The sequence below is a fragment of the Lissotriton helveticus genome, chromosome 3_1 (genome assembly GCF_964261635.1).
Source record: "Lissotriton helveticus chromosome 3_1, aLisHel1.1, whole genome shotgun sequence".
In the NCBI taxonomy this organism is placed as follows: Eukaryota; Metazoa; Chordata; class Amphibia; order Caudata; family Salamandridae; genus Lissotriton; species Lissotriton helveticus.
In genome coordinates this window covers 112,540,486-112,561,416 of record NC_136061.1, presented here as the reverse complement: position 1 = coordinate 112,561,416, position 20,931 = coordinate 112,540,486, and the positions used below count along the sequence as shown (strand labels likewise).

The following is a 20,931-nucleotide window of genomic DNA, read 5'->3' as shown; positions in this document are numbered from 1 at the left end:
AATCGGTATTTTACCATCAAATTGATTTGATGGTAAAATACCGATTCTGTAAGGCTTGTGGGACTCAGAAGAGCCCCACCTACATCTCAGATTTACCGATTCGGTAGAAATACCGATCGGTAAATTTACCGATCGGTAATTTTACCGAATCAGTTACACATGCCCCTACATACCAAATCATGAATACCGCTCGGTAACGGCTGAAAATACCGATTTTCGGCCGTTACCGACCGACCTACATCCGGCCCTAGGAGTGTTCTGAGGAGGGCGCTGGTGAGCCACATGTATGCCCGGTGTCAGTCTGTGGGAGGGACTCCTTGCCACTCTCTAACCAGCGGGGTAAATATTCCCAGGGATGACTCTAACCACCTTTGCAGCACTTCCTGTGTGTTTTACTGTACAGTGCACTTCTCCTAAATCCAAAATGACAGAATCCTTCTTCCCCTTGTCATAGCACCTTGTCCCTACCAGATGTTTGGCTATGATAATGAGCAAACCCTCCCGTGTGGTCACTCCTAACCAGTAGTGTGTCAACTCTCCCCTCCCATTGGGTTTTAAGCAGTCCACTAGTAGAATTTAATTTACAAGCCCTGGGTACATGGTGTGGCAGATACTAGGATATTTCATGTAAATTAAATTTACCAATTAGAAATGTCAATTATATCTCACCTAAAAGGAAAAGCACAAGCATTATACCAATGGTTAGCAGGAGTGAGCAGAGTCCTATAAGCAACACAACGGTTCAGGTACAGATGGCAAAAGTATAGAGGAATACCACAAAACATGGTAAGTTCTAACTCTGGCTTTGGCTGTTTGCATAACAAATATGTGATTCTATACATATCACTATGGCTCAACTTGTAAATATTTTGAATGTAGTGGGAATGTAAATGAATGTAAATAGTACACTTCAAGTTATATGCTCCACCCACTAGGCATCTCATCCTGCTTTCTGTAAACCTGTCCCAACTGGACCTTCCATCCATACAGTTCTATGTACAACACCTTGTGGTTTGTAACAAACTGCTATTTGTAAGGCACTCCTTTGTGTAAATATGTTTCTGCTATAGTAATTGTTTACGGAAATGCATAGGCATGTCTGGAAGTGAGCCTGAGAGGTGGGACTGTGTGCAAGTCCTTCTTGTATGCTAGTCATAGGGGAAAGGCGATTCTTTTTATTCCCAAGGCTTGGAAGTTATTCTCGGTTATATCCGGTCGGAGAGCCCACCACTGGGTGCCCTGTAATTCACTTTCTGCTGCTGATTTTGAAAATGCCTTCAAATGTGCCCCCCTACTCTCCTGCTGTACAAAGTTACCTTCTCATTCATGCCATTATTTTAGAACAGGAAGGTAGAAGATTTAGCAAAACAAAATCAGCAGATTATTTTTTCCCCATTGGCTTCTATTGAAGCCGAGACACTTTTATGCAGGAGCTAAAAATCGTTATGAATTTAAATAAGGCTTACTTTTCGACCACAAGCAACTGGAGTGAAGGTTGATTATATGAAAGATTGATTGCAGTGAAGTACTAGGAGATATCCCTGAGCCCAGGTGTGCATAATAAACCTAAGCATCAGGAGTGAAGTGGCTATTAATTGACAGAATATACGAATTTACAAGACAATGAATTCTCACTGAGATGTTGCTGAAGAAGGAGAGAAGCTTCGAATCACACCTGGAGGTGGGAGGGTCAGACTCATCATTGATCACCAGTGGCGGCTCCTCCGCTAGGGCGGAGGAGCGTCGCATCCCCCTGCAGCAGCATAAAATCTAAATAAAAATAAAATTATAATAAAGCCAGGTTTTTTTGTCATTTTATTTATTTTCCCTGCCGGATCTTGGGGGGGGGGGGGGGGGGGGCGAGGCTAGGGGGACAGTGAAATATATGAGATTTCAATGCAGACGTAAAACTGATGAAGGCCCTTTGAAAGGACACATTGCTGGAGTTGCGTCACTTTTGTGACACACTCCAGCAATGCGTCACTTTTGTGCCCTACAGATACGTCAGATATACTGAAGTATCTGTAACTCCTTGCGACATGATGCGTCATACAGTAAATATGGCGCATCAATCATGTCGCAAGGAGGGCGCACTGAGAAGTCACGCATCGCTGCTTTCATGCAGCGATGCGTCACTTCTCATAAATTAGGCCCTACTTCTTGAAGATCCCATCTTTTTCTAAGTACCAGAAAGGGATCCAGAGCTTTTTCCTGTTTTCTGAGAGACTCTTGAAAGCTTCATCAATTGATCTTTGCTCTATGGCAAATTATAACTCGTTCTGCAGACTTCTGGAGACCTGGCAGCTTTCTTCTTTGAGCAATAGTTAAATCCTACCTCTGAACTGTGACTCAAAGAACCAGGATAACTTTCGAGGTCTGTATGCGCTATAAAAATCACCTTCATCCACTCATGTTGTATCTGCAAGCCATCATTAAGGTGTCATAGTGGCAACGCCTTTTGGCTGCAATATGCACCAATAAATTAAAAAGATAACATGTACTTATAACTTGTGAAGCAGACCTCTTTTTTTAAAGCTATGTTAAAAGTTGTTTTATAAAGCAGTTCCTTGAAAACTCGCAGACTAACCAGCAGGGGTGGTATATTCTTGCTGAAAGGCGTCTTCCGGTCATCTTTGTTCCTTATTTTAAAGTGTCGTGATGCTGTATGCTATGTGCATAGCTTAGAAATATTCTAAAAGAAAAAAAGAAAGGGAAAAAGAAAGAAAGAAGAAAGAATAAAGGACAGAATGAAAGAAAATGCCCACATTTTGCAGACTCAGATTGAGTTGGTAGAAAATGTGTACTTGTAGAAATTCATAGAACTTCAAATGTTTGTCTCTTAAACATGGAGAGTCACGTGACCAGCATAGTTTTTACTCTTGTGTACTCTTTTATAGTTGCATAGATTGTCGGATTTTGTCGAATAGACAGTATTCGGTCTAAATGATAATAGTATAAAAAATAATTGAAGTAGACTAAAAATATCCTAAGTGGAGGTGCCACAATTGTTATGCTAGAAAACTGAGGGGCATATTATCAAGCCCCAGCGATAATTATCGCTGAGCGCGCTTAGCGCGCTTTTAATTATCGCCGGCTATCGCTGGAATATATCGCCAAGCTAGCGCTGTATTATCAACGCTTAGCGCTATGGCGATAAATATTCCAGCTATAGTGGGGTTTTCCATGGAACATCGCTGGTTCCCTGGAAAACTGCGATAAGCTTGATGATAGGCCCTGTGGCCTTAGTCCCACAATCCACCTCCCATGTTAGGTATGTCTTAGTCAGGAATTTAACAGACGCTAAATGCCTGAGTTAAGGTAGAGTTAGCGCAAGTCAAATTATCGCTGCGCCTCGTTGTTAATATCGCGAAGCTGCCTTTGCGATATTTTCCCATGTTGTTTTCACAGCCACGCCTACTTTGCATCTAATTATCGAGGCTTGTGAAAAACGGGAGCTAAGTCAAGGAAACACGCGCTAACGTTTCCTTGTAAATAATGCGATATAATTATCGCCGCTTTGCTCCTGAAAAACGGACGCTAAATCTGCGATAATTGTATTGTTGGCCCTTGCTAATATGCCCCTAAGTTGTGTAAGTTGCAAAAATATGTCTCCAAAAACTTCTCTCCAAAACATCACAAACTTCGCGACATAATTACAATGAAGTGTTGGAACACAGCGTTAGCCTCCTATGGCTTAATGCCACGCTCCGCCACTTCTGAAACACAGGGCTGCACCATTTTTACAACAATATGGTACAGCCTTCGTGTCCCCTGCGCTGGTGCTAAACTTAGTAGCCTAGCGCCGTTGCAGACACCTTTGCACAAAAGTTCATGGGTGTCAGCGTTCAGGGGCCTTTTAAAGATTGTTTATGTGCAGGAAGGCACACCTTCCTGCACATAAACAATCTTTAAATGGTGTTATGTCACTTCTATGTGTGCTGCTTAATGCAGCACACAGAAGTTACAAAATGTATTTTTTTTAAAGATTGTTTATGTGCAGGAATGGTAACCTTCCTGCACATAAACAATCAATGGCCTTTTGCTTTTTCTATGTGCTGCACAATGCACCACACATGGAAACAGCAAAAACGAGGAGAAATAAAGCATTTCTCCTCGTCTTACATGTTTAAGATCAGGTTTTGTAAATAGGGGGCAGCATCAAAATCAATGGGTGTTGCGGTGGAGTTCCCACTGCAACACCCACTGCCCAACCCTTTTACGCTAAGCATAGCGTGAAAGGGGGCCTCATTTACAAGGCAGCGTTAAGCCACGTTAAGTTTCTTAACGCTGTCTTGTAATAAGGTGAAGCCCATATCGCCACAGGAACGTCATAAAAAAGTGACGTTCCTGTGAAGATAGGGGCTTGTACATATGCCCTTTTGTTTTATTTAGTTGAAAAATCATGTTCTGTGGAAACATTATCAGGAAAATTATTCCACAACATGAATTCTCACCCACAAGAAAAGTTTTGTAGAGCTTAGAAACCTTACATTCTTAGCAAGGTGTGACGTTTGTCAACTTTGTAAAACTTTGGGATCACATTTAAATTTCCCATATTTCATTTGCCATCTACGATTGTCTGTTTTTTGGTCCACAATCTAACTTCTGATCTAGTTTACAGTAGATAAAATTCCTGCTTCAGAAGGTTTTAGTTCAAAGTATTTCCTAGTGATGTGCAAATAGGTCTTATGACCATTTTCATAGAGATGCATTTTTCTCCTTCAGCATCCATGCCAGCGTCCTTAAGGATGATGCTGATTTTCCTCCAATCAACAGCTCTAACCTTGGTGATGTGGTCCTGGGGCGCTTAGATTTCGAGGTGTCGGATTTCTTCCTGTTTGGCTCGCCACTTGGTCTTGTTCTAGCCATGAGAAGGACGGTACTGCCAGGCCTGGATGGTAAGCCCCTTTTTTATCTAATATCAAACAAGCTTTTAGTATTGTGTGCTAATTTCACAAAACTGATCGACTTTATGAAACTCAAGCTATAGCGCCAAACTACTTTGCAATCGAGATTGTGTCCTGATCAGCTGCTATTAGGTGATGGAGATGGAATATTGTGTTTATTGAATGATGGTCACTGGGTTGGCACTCTAACAGCATGTGGCCAGATTGGGTGTTGATTCTGTGCAGTCAACTCTTTGAGAAGAGCGGGTTCAATTATGAACAACAGAAGCGTTGGACCTGATCTCAGCTGTTCACTGTTTTAAGGATGAGTCGGGATTTAAGGAGTCTTCTTCACCCCAACCTAAATCCACTTCCATTCTTCACCCTAACTTAAATCCATTCATTTTAGCTCAGTTTTCTTTCTGGTAGTCTATCAATCAATCGAACAAACAATCAGGAAATTATAGAGCGCACTACTCACCCGTAAGCGTCTCAAAACGCTGGGAGTGGGGGGATTTCAGGTAGCTCCGAGGTCATTCGAAGAGCCAGGTCTTGAGGTCTTTTCAGAGGGTTTGCAGTGTAGGGCTTCATCTGATGCTGAGTGGTACTTCGTTCCAGGTCTTGGCCACGATGTAGGAGAAGGATCAGCCTCCTATTCTGGCTCTCTGGATGCGGGGGATTTTGACCAGGGCTAGGTCAGGGGAGTGGAGGATTCTCTTGGGGGTGTGGAAGGAGAGTCTTCGTTGAGGTCTGGTGTTGTGGAGGGCTTTGTAGGTGTGTGTGAGCAGCTTGAAGGCCGCTCTTTTTTTGACAGGGAGCCAGTGGAGTTCTTGGAGGTGCTGGGTGACATGGTTGTGTCGTGGGATGCTGAGGACGAGTCTGGCCACATCGTTCTGAACGGTCTGGAGTTTGAAAAGGAGAGATTTGTTGATTCTGGCTTAGAGGGTGTTTCTGTGTCCAGTCTGCTGGTGATGAGTGTGTGGTTGATGGTCTACCTGGATTTGGGGGGGATCCATATAAAGGTCTTGTGGAGCATGTGTAGGGTGTTAAAGTAGCTTGAGGATGTGGCGTTGATCTGGCGGTTCATGGTGAGAGAGGAGTCGAGTATGATATCGAGGTTGCGGGCTTAGTCCGTGGGGGTGGGAGGGTTTTTGAGGGCGGGTGGCCACCAGGTGTCACCCCACTTGATAGGGGGTGATCTGAGGATGAGGACTTCTGTTTTTTCTGAGTTGAGCTACAGGCAGCTGCTGCTATCCAGGATACGACGTCCTTCATTCCTTCCTGGAAACTGTGCCTGGTGATGTCAGGTTCCTTGGTGAGGGAGAGGATGAGATGGTGTCGTCGGTTTAGGATAGTATGCTGAGTCCATGTTTTTTAATGATGGATGCAAGGGGCGCCATGTAGATATTGAAGAGCATGGGGCTGAGGGAGGATCCTTGGGGTACTCCGCATCTGATGTCTTTGGGTTTGGAGAGGAAGGGAGGGAGTCATATTCTTTGAGTTCTGCCAGAGAAGAAGGAGCGGATCTAATCCTGGGCAGTTTCATGTATGCTGGTGTCAAGGAGTCTGGCGGCTAGTGTGCGGTGGGAGACGGTGTCGAAGGCTGCTGAGAGGTAAGTAGGATAAGGGCTGCAGTGTGGCCTCGATCAAGGAGTGCGCAAATGTCGTTTTTGACGGCCAGGCGGGTGGTCTTAGTGCTGTGGTTGCTGCGGAATCCAGATTAAGAAGAGTCAAGGATGTTGTTGGATTCAATGAAGTGCATTATCTGGGTGTTGACGATTTTCTCGGTGAATTTGGTGGCAAAAGGGAGGAGAAAGATGGGCCTGTAGTTCATGAGGTCTATCGGGTCTGTGGAAGACTTCTTGAGGAGGGGCTTAGCTTCGGCACATTGACAGTCATCAGGGAACTTGCCTGTTTCGAGGGCGCAGTTGATTGTCCATCGTAGTTCTGGTGCGATGGTGGCTCTGTGGAAGATGTGCAGCGGGCAGGGGTCAGTGGGTGCTCAGGAGTGGATGCCCATCATAGTCTTTGCGGTGTCTTCTGTGGTGACAGGGCTCCAGGTGAGGAGGGTTGGCTGGGTCAGCTGGGTGGCTTTGCTGGTGGAAGGTGTTGGGTCAATGACTTGGTCTCGGTTGTCGAAGTTGTCTTAGAGTGTCCTGATCTTGAGGTGGAAGAAGGAACTGCGTTTGTTGCAGAGGTCCTGGGTGGGAGAGACATCAGAGGTTTCGCTGTGGGGTCTGGTGAATTCTTGTATGATAGTGAAGAGTTCCTAGAGAGTTGTGTTAGTTGGAGATGATTCTGTCCTGGAAGAAGTTCCTCTTTGTAGATCTGATGAGTTGCTGGTGTGTTGTTGTGTGGCCCTGGAGGCGGTGCATGCTTCCACGGTTTTACTGTTGCTCCATGGTTTCTCCAGTCGTAGATACAAGAGCTTGGATTCTTGTAGGTCCGTGGTGAACCAGGTGCCTTTTGTGTTGCCTGTTGGAGTTCCGGAGGGGATGAGGGTGTTGGCGTAGTTGGCGATCCATTGGTTGTGGTCATTGGCTGCAGAGTTGGCGTCAGTCAAGGTGGGGAGGAGTGCGGCTGAGGGCAGAGGTGAGGTGCTCTTCAGTGATCTTGCTCCAGGTTCTGTGTGGAAGGCATGGCATTGGCTTGTGAGCAGTGGGTTTCGAGAAGGAGAAGTGGATGCTGTGGTTGTCTGTCCAGAGAGGTTGCGTGGTGTGACTGTGACTGAAGTGAATGTTGTTTCCTCCAGCAAAGATGGGGTCAGGAGTGTGTCCTGCCGTGTGGGTGGGGGTGGTTACCGATGTTGGCGAGGTTCTCTAGGAGGGTAGTGGAGTTGGGGTTTCTGAGGTTGGCAAGGTGTAAATTCAGGTCTCCAAGCAGTACGCAGTCCATGGAGGTGAGGACATGGGGTGCAATGTAGTCTGTGAAGGAGTTTGTGAACAAGGAGCGGGGTCCGGGAGGTCTGTAGGCGAGGGTCCCGTGTAGAGTCATTCTGGGGTTGGAATAGATCTGGAAATGGATGTTTTCCATGGGTGGCGAGGCATCGTTCGTGATGGAGCTTTTGTGGACGATGGCGAGACCTCCTCCAGGGTGGTTGGGGCGGTCTTTGGGGATGGCGATTGTGATGTGGATAGTGGTGCTGGTGTTAGTCCAGGTTTCTGTGAGGAAGGCGATGTTGGGTGCGAGGGCGTTGAGGAGGTCCCAGATTTCTACTGTGTGTCTGTGCAGGGGAGCGAATGATGAGGAGGATCCAGCTGAGGGGTTTGGTTGTACTGGCGTCTGGTCGGATGGCGGTAGGTGGGTGAAGGTGCGGTGGCAGTGTCGGCAGGAGAACGCTCCTTGGGAGTTGCTCTGCATCGAGAGCTGGCAGTTGTTGTTTTGTCCAGGGTTGAGTGTGGTTGAGTCCGTGGTGAGTGCTCCAGTTGTAGCAGCGGGGTGTCCAAGAACCAGGGTCCCTGGCACTGGTCACAGTCGGGTCGTGGACGGGCAGAGATGGAGTTGCATTTGACACACCTTCGGTATGCCAGCGGTGCAGCCACACAGTGGCCACCATTAAGTATGGGTCAGGTGGAGGGAGAGCAGCTGGGAGGCGGGAACACGCAGGGGAGGGAGGGGCTGCGGGGCAGCAGAGGCGGAAAAGGCAAAGAAAAAGGCAAAACAGTGAAAAACAAACAGTAAAAACAGAAGACAGAAAAACTGCAAAAATTAAGCAAAAATGCACAGAGAGACAGAAGGAAAAAGTAGACAAAAAAAGGCAAAAATGCCTGTCAGAGCGGACCAGCAGAAGAGCAAGGCTCTCCCACTGGACCACCAGGGATAAGGCCCAGGCAGGAGCCTGTGGGAGGAGGAGGGCCTCGAACACCGACCAGTGGGAACAGAAAGGTGCAGCGAGCAGTGACTCTAGAAGGTGAGGGTAGAGCAGTTTCCCTGACCAGGATGTCCGAGGTCTTGCGCACCCTCTCGTGCAACGGCCACCATTAAGTAGGGGTCGGGGGAGAGCAGCTGGGAGGTGGAAGTGGGAACAACAGGGGGGGGGTGGCAGCAGCGGCGGGGAAAGCAAAGAGAAAGGCTAAACAGTGAAAAACAAACAGTGAAAACAGAAGACAGAAAAACTGCAAACATTAGGAAAAAATACACAGAGGGACACAAGGAAAAAATAGCCAGAAAAGGACAAAAACGGCTGGCAGAGCTGACCAGCAGAAGAGCAAGGGTGTTCCACTGGACCACCAGGGATGAGACGCAGGCAGGAGCCTGCGGTGGTGGAGGGCCTCTTTCACATACCTGTGAGACTAGAAACGCCCAGGGGGCAGAGACTCAAGGACAGACCTGCGTCTATATAGATATATTTGCAAATCTGTTGATCTAGCATTAGTTGGTGTCATTGTTCTCCTCATGTGAAGATGTAGTACCTCTTTTATGCTTAATATGGATTTGAAGCGCACATGTATTAATTCATTGTGATTCTATTCTACTAATCAGTTTCAACCGTGACATATTGCCGTGTTATCCTAAACGCTCGCAATGTTATGTCAATGAAATCCTATTTTTAGTCGAAATGATATGTTATGATTGCTTTATCAATGTCGGAAAGAAATTTTTTTGACATCTTCATTATCTTAACTTAGTTATGTGTAAAGCTGTTAGCTACCTAAATTTTAACTTTGCCCCTGAAACTTTGTGAAATTTGCAAAGTTTGCAAATCTTTGCCCTTGAGCAAATATTCAGCAGAAAATAAAATACAGATAATTTTTCTATTGGTGAGAGAATCTTCCTGGCAAAAGTGGGTACACCGCAAACCTACTTTTTAAGAAATATTTCACTGCAAGTTTTCAATTTTAACTTTGCGCTTTTTTGCAAACTTTAAGAAGCTTAAAGTGTTTTGCAAAAAGCTTAATTTCGTAGAGTAAAACATTTGCAGCTCTGCCCATCCCTTTGAATGATCACTCCTCCATCCACGTGGACTCTCAGTGAATAGACGCTTGCCAGTTTTCTATTGAGCAGTGGGGTTATAAGTCTACTCCTCAACATTGAAAATTTCTTACACAAGTGGGTTCTGTGTGGTGAAAGTGTATCTTCCATGTTCAATAAAAGGAGGGTAACAAGGATGCATATTGAAACCTTGCACATATGAAGATGCGATAATACCACTCTTGGAAGAAGACGAACCCTGCGGTAGTGATAATTGTTCATGGTACAGTATAGCATGTGTAGGAGGTAAGGACAGAGAAAGCTAACTTTCTAGATTTCAGAGAATTGAAGTAGAAACAAATTAGCTGTTCGTAGCAGGATCGACCTCAATTCGGTGAATATCCTTAATTTGACTTTCAAAAAGATAATAGTGACACCATGCACCTCACAATGCACATAGCAGCAAGCTGTGCCTGTCTTTAATAGAAAGTCAGTGCACTGTCTCAGCAGTGAAGTAGAATTTAGATGCTTACAGTCGAGGCTAAGCTGAATTCAGGATCATCGGTGTACGAGACTTGGCAACTATATAAGGCGACACACATATACTACATTTCCAAAGTCAAAGCTGGAACTAACCGGCTGTGACTCGATGTTACATGGGCCACAGCTGGCACTGCCTTCTAAATGACTGCTTAGTATGAGAAATCTATACAAGTCTGAACTGATGATAGGGACTGGCACCTCTATCATAGGACCATGTACGTTTTCATATTTCTCTTTTCTTTTGGAATTGGTCCCTTGGAAGCATCTCTAGTGATGATCACTTGGTAACGTCTCTATTGACTGTCCCTTGGAAGCATCTTTATTGACGGTCCCTTGGAAGCATCTCTATTGATGATCACTTGGTAACGTCTCTATTGACTGTCCCTTGGAAGCATCTTTATTGACGGTCCCTTGGAAGCATCTCTATTGATGGTCCCTTGGAGGCATCTCTATTGATGGTCACTTGGTAACGTCTCTATTGACTGTCCCTTGGAAGCATCTTTATTGACGGTCCCTTGGAAGCATCTCTACAGATGGTCCCTTGGAAGCATCTCTATTGATGGTCCCTTGGCAGCATCTCTACAGATGGTCCCTTGGAAGCATCTCTATTGACGGTCCCTTGGAAGCATCTCTATTGATGGTCCCTTGGAAGCATCTCTAGAGATGGTCCCTTGGAAGCATCTCTATTGACGGTCCCTTGGAAGCATCTCTATTGATGGTCCCTTGGAAGCATCTCTATAGATGGTCCCTTGGAAGAATCTCTATAGACGGTCCCTTGGAAGCATCTCTATAGATGGTCCCTTGGAAGCATCTCTATAGATGGTCCCTTGGAAGCATCTCTATTGGCAGTCCCTTGGCAGCATCTCTTTAGATGGTCCCTTGGAAGCATCTCTATTGGCAGTCCCTTGGAAGCATCTCTTTAGATGGTCCCTTGGAAGCATCTCTTTAGATGGTCCCTTGGAAGCATCTCTATTGACGGTCCCTTGGAAGCATTTCTATTGATGGTCCCTTGGAAGCATCTCTAATGACGGTCCCTTGGAAGCATCTCTATTGACGGTCCCTTGGAAGCATCTCTATTGACGGTCCCTTGGAAGCATCTCTATTGATGGTCCCTTGGAAGCATCTCTATAGATGGTCCCTTGGAAGCATCTCTATAGACGGTCCTTTGGTAGCATCTCTATAGACAGTCCCTTGGAAGCATCTCTATTGATGGTCCCTTGGCAGCATCTCTACAGATGGTCCCTTGGAAGCATCTTTATTGACGGTCCCTTGGAAGCATCTCTATTGATGGTCCCTTGGAAGCATCTCTATAGATGGTCCCTTGGAAGCATCTCTATGAACAGTCCCTTGGAAGCATCTCTATAGATGGTCCCTTGCAAGCATCTCTATTGACTGTCCCTTGGAAGCATCTCTATTGACGGTCCCTTGGAAGCATCTCTATAGATGGTCTCTTAGAAGCATCTCTATTGACGGTCCCTTGGAAGCATCTCTATTGGCAGTCCCTTGGAAGCATCTCTTTAGATGGTCCCTTGGAAGCATCTCTATTGACGGTCCCTTGGAAGCATTTCTATTGATGGTCCCTTGGAAGCATCTCTATTGACGGTCCCTTGGAAGCATCTCTTTAGATGGTCCCTTGGAAGCATCTCTATTGACGGTCCATTGGAAGCATCTCTTTAGATGGTCCCTTGGAAGCATCTCTATAGACGGTCCCTTGGAAGCATCTCTTTAGATGGTCCCTTGGAAGCATCTCTATTGGCAGTCCCTTGGAAGCATCTCTTTAGATGGTCCCTTGGAAGCATCTCTATTGACGGTCCCTTGGAAGCATTTCTATTGATGGTCCCTTGGAAGCATCTCTATTGACGGTCCCTTGGAAGCATCTCTTTAGATGGTCCCTTGGAAGCATCTCTATTGACGGTCCATTGGAAGCATCTCTATTGGCGGTCCCTTGGAAGCATCTCTATAGATGGTCCCTTGGAAGCATCTCTATTGACAGTCCCTTGGAAGCATCTCTATTGACGGTCCCTTGGAAGCATCTCTATAGATGGTCACTTAGAAGCATCTCTATTGACGGTCCCTTGGAAGCATCTCTATTGGCAGTCCCTTGGAAGCATCTCTTTAGATGGTCCCTTGGAAGCATCTCTATTGACGGTCCCTTGGAAGCATCTCTATTGGCAGTCCCTTGGAAGCATCTCTATTGGCAGTCCCTTGGAAGCATCTCTTTAGATGGTCCCTTGGAAGCATCTCTATTGACGGTCCCTTGGAAGCATTTCTATTGATGGTCCCTTGGAAGCATCTCTATTGACGGTCCCTTGGAAGCATCTCTATTGATGGTCCCTTGGAAGATTCTCTTTTGATGGTCCCTTGAAAGCATGTCTACTGACAGGGTCAGAAGCTGGTATTACTTTATGCTTTTACATACTTTTAGGTTTGGCCAGCGGGAGTTTTGTCTTTTGCTGTCAGTATAAGCCATGCGGTTCAACAAGAAGAGAGATAGGGAGAGTCGTATGACACTCTTAATCCCCGGTCATATATTCATAAACAAAAAAAGAGTGTCTAGAGAAGTAGGTTTTTTGTTTTTTTGCCACAGTGAGGAGCAGTAAACTCAAATTTATGAGACGACCTCACTAGGACGTTTAAAGAAAGCCCTCACTCTACCTGCATCGCCCTCAGACTGGATCAGGGCGATGCAGGTAGACTGAGGGTGCCGAGCGTCGAGGGCGGTGTGCCGAATACGCTCCCACCCCCCTCCTGAGATCCATGGTGTTTCAATTTAACACCATAAAAGTGCAGAAACCGCTAAATCGAAGCCTCCTAAACCAGGAGTTATTAGGAAGCCATTTATTCTTCCTAATTTTTTGCACTTTTTCACCATTTTGTTTAATTTTCACTTTCACGCCCCTAGGTAAGGGTGGGCCTTAGCGCGTCCATACCACCAGGGTATAGAACACTTTTTAGTCCTGAAGAATTGCCGGGTAAAATTACACCGTTTCGATGGCAAGAAACATGTCGACTGATGCATAGGAATCCTCCACTCAATTTAATGTGGACTGCTTCCATACACATTATTTTAACCATTGTCTTTAGTGGTCATAGAATAAAATTTTCATTGTGATACACTACTGACTCTTTTTAAACTCTCATCACTCACTAGTTTAGTATCACACAACACGCCCTTAACTCACTATCCCGCTCCGCAGTAATTCTGGCGTTGCAGCACACCAAAGAGACATTCGGTCTCTTTGGTGAAGCCCGATGATGAAGCATGTCATCACTAGGTGGTGAGTGAGGGCTTTCTTTAAACGTCCTAGTGAGGTCGTCTCATAAATTTGAGTTTACTGCTCCTCACTGTGGCAAAAAACCAAAAAACCTACTTCTCTAGTATAAGCCATGCTCCAGAATAGTTTTCTTCTGTGTGAAAGGAGAAGTTGGTACCAGAATAATGTGATGCAATTGCTGCTTTTGCTCACATTATCCTGTATCTTTAGAAGTCACATATGTCATTGCTTGCATTTAGTGATGTGCCATGATGAAAGAAGTGCAGACCTCAATGTGCCCTTCACAATGATGGCGGTGTGGCATGGGCACTAGTCCCTTCAGTGCCCTGCGTTCATTTTGTAGAGCTATGCCTGCTAATGCCCAGACAGCCGGACCAGGAGATGGGTATCGAGCTGTTGCTGTCAATGAAATGTAATAAACAGACTGTCATACCTTGTAGGCATCACTGTAATTAAATTCAGCATGTAGCAGATCAGTTTCCTCCGGTCAAGGGTGCTTTCTGTTCCATCCTCGTGTTCGAGCACAGGCTTGCGTCAATTTAACCTGCCTTGGAAAGTTTATTTTCAGAAACTTGTGCTGCCAATGAAAGAGCAAGAAAAGTAAAACACCCCCCTCTTTGAACCATGTCACATTACCATGGTGATCAAAGCATGCGATCAAGGCCCTTGTAGGAATGATTCACTGGAATTATTGACCCATTCTTCCATTCTTCTCTTCTCGAATTTCCATTTTTCTTCCCTTTACTTTGGTCCCTTCTTTTCCACTTTCATTCCATTTGACTTGCGCTTATGTATTTTTTTCTTTGCACGATTTATCTTTTCTCTTTCTTTTGCCATGTTTGGTTCCATTTCTTTCTTCGCACCCACCCCACAACTCGGTCATAAAATCTTCTTTCTTGCAGTGCTATTGATTGCCTTTTTTTCTGTCTTGTGGCCTGCGAGTCACAGATGTAAGTAAAAAGTGTAATTAAGAGATATTTACCCGGCCTATCAGCACCCACCACCTACCCCCGGGCACCTCTGTACCCTCACCACCATATAACGAGTGCCTTCCTAAGCCCTTGCCTGATGCTGTATGGTGTTTCAACTCTAGTTTCAATTGCAAGCAGCTTTGTTTCTGCTGTCTGTTAGAACAGGGTTGTCCAACAGGATTCCACAGGGTCCTGGTAGATCCTGAATTTTCTGGAAATCCACGAGGTAACTTTATAGTGTGCGGATCCACAAAAGGAAATTAATCACATATATAATTGTTATACCTGCTGCTCAGCCAGTGTGATTGTGGTGGTGGAGTGTGGCATCTTTTATTCAGAACATTAATGTTCATATTGTAAATCTAGTGCGATTTAGGCTAAAAGTAAATAAGTAGACTTTGAAGAGATCAAGCAAGGAACCAGATCAATTTCCAGAGAGAGCTGCGAAGATGTGCATAAATGCAAGCACTCAATTTCCCGTCACTTCTTAAAAGCAAAATGCATAAGAATAGGGATTTAGATTGACATTTATTGACTTGGAGAGTTTAAACCCTTCTCACCAAAGACATTTTCCAGATGCCATAAGTTAGTTTCCTTCTTGCTTTACATCTCCTTTATTTGACCTGCTTGGAGTGGCCTAACAAACATCATCACCCTGGCATCATTGGGGATTGTTCTGCTGTGCCTTGTTAGTTTGAGCTTCCTGTTGATAGTTTGTTGGAAAATGGATTATTAGTAGTGTTAAATATGCCAACTGCAATGGAGCCCTGCTCGGATACCCCTCATGGTAGGCCTCGGTTGAGATTTCACCTTCTGACTTCAAAACCTTTCTGCATCTTTTTCTGCTGGGGTCCCTTGATTCTCTCCACCAGTCCAGGTTCGGTGAGGGTTTTCCGGCTTGCTTTTCAGGGAGCACCCAGTGAAGCTCTGGAATTTGGACCTCTGGAGATTTTCAGTTGGACAAGCCAGCAGGGCAGTCTAGCTCGCGGTTGAAGGTGGCCGGCTAAGCTCTTGCGATTGAGTCGGTCTCCATATGGAGCTTTTTCCAAAGTTGCTCCAAACCTCTGGTACTTCTTCCTGAAGATCCCCATGAGCGTCCAAAGTGTCCAAAGCACAATCCAATGGTCTGGATTCTCCAAGATTGGCCTTAAAAGGTTGGGACTACAATTCCTACAATGCACCTGGACAAACCCCTTACAAATCCACTGGACACACTACAGGCAGGCGATTCTTGGTGGTGATCATCCAGGTGAGCTCTGTTAACTTGTAGTTTGCAGGGAGTCCAAGTTTTATTCCTCTAAAGCAAGGCACATCCAAAGGGCTGTAGTTCCAGAATATATGTGCTAGCGCAGTGAGTCAGAATGCAGGTACTGATGGTGCAAATCAAGTTTCCAACTTGGCAAGCTTTCTTCTTCTTTTAGTTTCAAGCAGCAGATCTGAGAGGCTCTGGCCCTATCACATATTTATTCTTTGGGGTCACGTAGGAGAGCACTCCTGCCCAATGAGGTGCAGGGCAAAACCCCAGAGCATGACTACTTTCTCCAAAGTGTGATATCATCTTCTCCAAGAATGCACTAATCCTCCAAAATTCAGTATGGCTGACATCTCAGCAGAGGAGCAAGAACTGGTTAAATCAACCTCCAGCATGGCTCAGGTCCATAGCTCTCCTCCCCCTACCATCTGCAAACTCCTGCCTTAAGCCTGCTGTCTGGCTGGGTCAGAAGGGCGGGGGCGTAGTTGGACCTTACATTTCCAGCCTGTCCTATCCCCCTATGAAACTTCATGATCCCCCCCACCCCCCCGCTGCTCTGACATTCCTATATAGTAGAGCTCTCCCTGCCAGATAGCCTCTCTGTGGGTGAGACACTTATCCAAAGCAGCCTGGTTAATCCTGTTAACTCTGACCAATCAAGGAAGAGGGCAGGAAGGCTAAATTTTGACTTACAGACAAGAAAGTCTTATAACTTCTTTTCTGTATACCTTAGGATACATTCAACAATTACATATCATTAGATTTATCAATACCATTCCCCTAAGTTGTTGAACGTTATATTCTTTAAATTCCTAGCAATATTTATGCATTCATAAACTATTGCCTTGTTATCCTATGGTATAGGAATCTACAATGGGGAAACTGTAATGTGCAATTTCTCCATAATCAGGGCAGATAAAACATCTTTTATAAGGCCCCTGCTTATAGCTACAGGTCCCACCCCCTTCCTGGGACACCTAGAGGAGACTAGGGGTCCTGAATATGCAATTGAAAAAGTGAAGGGATTTGAAATTGAAGACAACAAATTTTGGACCAGATTTACAAAAACTTTGTGTCGGGTTTGTGTTAATATTTGTATACATAAGCTTGAAGCAAAGTTTGAGTTGGCAACACATCACAGAACAATGCACATCTTGAGCTACTACGCATTAAGAGGGGCATTCCATGGGTGAGCATAGGTTTTCCTGTGCATCCATCTATGACTTTTGAAACAAATCCATATCTACAAAGACTTGTAGACATGGATTTACAACAAAATCCTGTTCCATCCTGAGACTGGGATAACAAGGAAAAATGTTTATATTTTTGCTTGCTTTTATCTCTTTGTATGTGTGCTGCACTTTGCAGCATGCATACAAAGAGGAAATTGCCTTGCAGCATAGTTTTTGTGCAGGCAGGAGCCATTCGCGGCCTGTGCAGTTAAGCACAGTTGGGCAGTGGAGTGGGGCTTGGGGGGAGTCGACAGATGACCGAATATGTTTTATTTATTTATATAATTTTACCTATTCGCTGTCTGTCAACTTCCCCGCCACCCCAATCCCCCACCACCCCACTGTGCTTGCCTGCTCCGGCTGCCACTGGCAAAAACGCCTTTCTGCACAAAAACTATACAGAGCAGAATGCAGATACCCTTGCACTGTGATGCAAGGTTGCTCCAAGCAATACACCAGCACCAAATGTTTTAATTTTTTATGCACAAACTCTAGTCTACACACCTCGTCACAGCAGAGGCTGCAGGGGACTGCTTTACACCCCATAAAGCCCTAACTATGACAAAACACAGAAAAGGAAATCCTGATTTTCAATATTGCTTGAAATCATAGCAAAGATGCCCTCTATCTTTCTCAAGTAATCGTGCTACACTGCTAACTGGGGGATGAGGTAATCAAAGCGATTCCAAAGAGAAGATAGATTATGAAGCACACCAGAACCATCTAGTCCTGCCACCATGTAGTGTTGCCGGTCGTGCATTATTCATAGAAGTGATTTGGTGGAGTATTTCTCCGAGCAGTACACCACTAAATTTAGTTAGTTTTCATGGGAGCAGTCTAGTCGGAGCAACTCGTAGTGTCAACAATAGGTGGTGTATTGCAGCAATTTCTTCTATTCAAACTCCCGTTGTGTGTAATTTTAAAAAAGTGACGTTCCGGTGGCGCAAGGGGCTTGTAAATTAGCCCCAGTCTGCTTTGCTATGAAATAAAGCAGTCATCCGTTTTTGGATTACACACAACTGGGGATTGAACTGAAGCATTTACAGTGGTTTCATTTCTTCCTCCCCCTCTTATACTTCATCAATGTTGTAAAAGTAGGCTCATTTCTTGTCATTTTGAATTTGCCTCCACCCACAATTCATTATATTTTCCTTTTTTATTTAGTTGGCTTCTTTCTTTTTTTTTTTTAGCACTAGTCTGCTCAGTTTTTTCGTCCTCAAGAGCGTGTAGGTTTTCCATGGAAATTCCGCTCGGTAGCCACAATCCAGCTTAAACCATGTGGGTGCACAGTGTGTTCACATCTGAGGATACAGTCACCAGCGTCTCTGCTCTTCGAATAGGCTTCACACACAGCAGTAGGCATTGCACTGTTATCTCAAAGTCTGTTATGAAGTTTTGTGCAGCTACCTACATCATTGTCATATCATATGAAATCTCTTTATTGATTTCATAAATAAAATTTCCGATTTGTCTTATTAACCTTCTTACTTTCTCAAATTTACTTAAAAGTGCACCATTTGCTCACTCTTATTACACATTTTTTGAATGGGGAGAACGCCCCAGGAATCCCATAATATGACAGTTGGGCTCGCTCGCAACACGTCGCTCATCCCGAAATGTTACACCCTACCACTTTCAAATATCACCAGCCGCCACTGGGTGCTGTTCTGCCCTCTCCCATTCACACAGCGCAGCAGCTACAATTGCTACATTGCTTTGCGTGATTTATTTGTAAATTTGGGACGAAGATTGTATGCTTGCGCTGAATGGTGACTGCAAGTGTAAATACAGTAATAATATTTTAGTATGGCGATTGATAACCTCAACTGAAGCACTGTTTACAAAAACAGAGGATGGATTACGAGCAAAAAATACAAAGTGATATGCTATAGTCTAGCAGCCACTCCATCTATCAGAAATAAAAGTAACTTTTGAAAAGCTCCAACTTTCCCATTAAAACAAAAATTTGATTTTAAATTTTTTTGAGGGAAATAAATAAAACATGTCATAAATTATTGTGTGTGTGTCTGTAGTATACTTATTTTTGGTAATTTATTGTTTTGAGGTTCAAATTGTAAAAGTTGCTTAGGCTGCAGTCCGCGCTTTCAGTAATGATTCACTGAAGGTTCACAGAAGACAAAAGGTAAACAACCTCAGATCTATGACCTTACCTTTAAAATAGGGGTGGGTGGAATTTCAAGTACCCGGGAGTAATCAAAGACATTTTGGTAATTCTTGTGTTACTCGTAGTAGCAGAATTACTGAAATTAACGTGATTACGCCCGCTTCCATAACTAAGAGTAATTTGGGGGGAAATAATCCTGCTGCGAGAGCACATTTAGCGAGCGCAAGCGGCTGCTTGTTCTGCTGTTTAGGTTCAGTTACATTAAGCACTATTTTCTTAACGCAAAATGCATCCTCGCGTCTATTTTTGATGAGAGGGCACATTTTGAGTTAAGAAACTAGAACTAAATGCCAGGGGCCTCATTTATGAGAAATGACGCATTGCTGCGTGAAAGCAGCGATGCGTCTCTTCTCAGTGCGCATTCCTTGCGACATAATTGATGCGTCATATTTACAGTATGACGCATCATGTCGCAAGGAGTTACAGAAATGTCAGTATTTCTGACGTATCTGTAAGCGCAAAAGTCACGCATTGCTGGGGTGTGTCACAAAAGTGACGCAACCCCAGCAAGGCATCCTTTCACATGGGGAAAGCCCCATGTTAAAGGGCTTGCGTCAGTCTTACGCCTGCTGTGAGGCAGGCGCAAGATTTTGACGCAACAGCGTCCTAAAAGTGACGCAGTGAAATCTCATAGATTTCACTGCGTCACTATTACGAGGCTTTTTGCGGGGGAACGCCCCCTCTGCATACATTATACCTGACGCAGGTATAATGTAGCGCAGGGGTTTACAAAGTGACGCATCTGCTTAGATGCGTCACTTTGTAAATAGTGCGCAAGAGGAGGCATGTTTTACGCCGCCGATGCGTCACAAAAAGTGACGCCTCGGAAGTGCAAAACTGACGCAAGGCCTCATAAATGACGCCCCAGGAGTAAGTTGGGTGAAAATCCTAACCTAAATACACATTTTGAGAACGCGAGTGGCTGCTCGCTATTCCTGTTCTTTTGCAATAAGTAATATTTATTATTTTTGGATGAATCTTGTGATTACGGTATACGGAATTATGCGAGTTGCAACCACCCCTACTTCAACAAAAGTTTAGTTCCATTCATCTTTTACCATCCAGAGTGCTCTGAAGTGGCTATTAGCGGTTTTATAACTTTGTAACAAATATACAAATAATCCTGGCCTCTGTACTGTGAAAAATAGAAGTATAAAATACAAAAAGTAATATTCACATACAATGAATTAATGCAAAATATCCCTCCCTCTCTTTGGTTAGCCTACGGGAGAGAAACAGATATGCAGCCTTCATATGAAAAATGGTGATTCCTAAAACGCGTTCTGTAAAATGTAATTATCTCTTTATTAGGTAGGGAGATTGAGTCATGGAGATAAAACTGGACAATTTACCGCCCTGCTTCGAGACAGCTGTTCCACAGTCAAACAAGAACCGCTGTCTGTAAATATTACCAATTTGACTGTTACCAACAGCACACTGTACTAATTAGATTTAAATAGCCCTTGGTTTTCTGCATTTATGTTTTCAATGCTGCTGTCTTTTTCTCCCAAACGAATGGCAATTAAATGCAAATCTGTCACTGATTTTGTCTTTAGTCCATTAACGCACCTCATTGATTGCCTCCCTTGGGTTCCTGCAACTTTGTCCTTGTTTTATTTCCAGTCTAATGCTTTGAGAGATAATTGAGGCTGCATTAATAGAAATTCTGCAATGCG

General features: G+C 44.5%; 1 protein-coding gene across 1 annotated transcript in view; it reads left to right on the top strand.

Annotated features, from left to right (window-relative positions):
* Positions 1–20,931, top strand: part of PITPNM3 (PITPNM family member 3) — a 1,384,705-nt gene that overhangs the window by 1,029,571 nt on the left and 334,203 nt on the right. Inside the window, exon 8 of the mRNA XM_078679323.1 lies at positions 4,726–4,898. Coding sequence (XP_078535449.1) covers positions 4,726–4,898 — 173 coding nt within the window. The remainder of the gene's footprint in view (positions 1–4,725; positions 4,899–20,931) is intronic.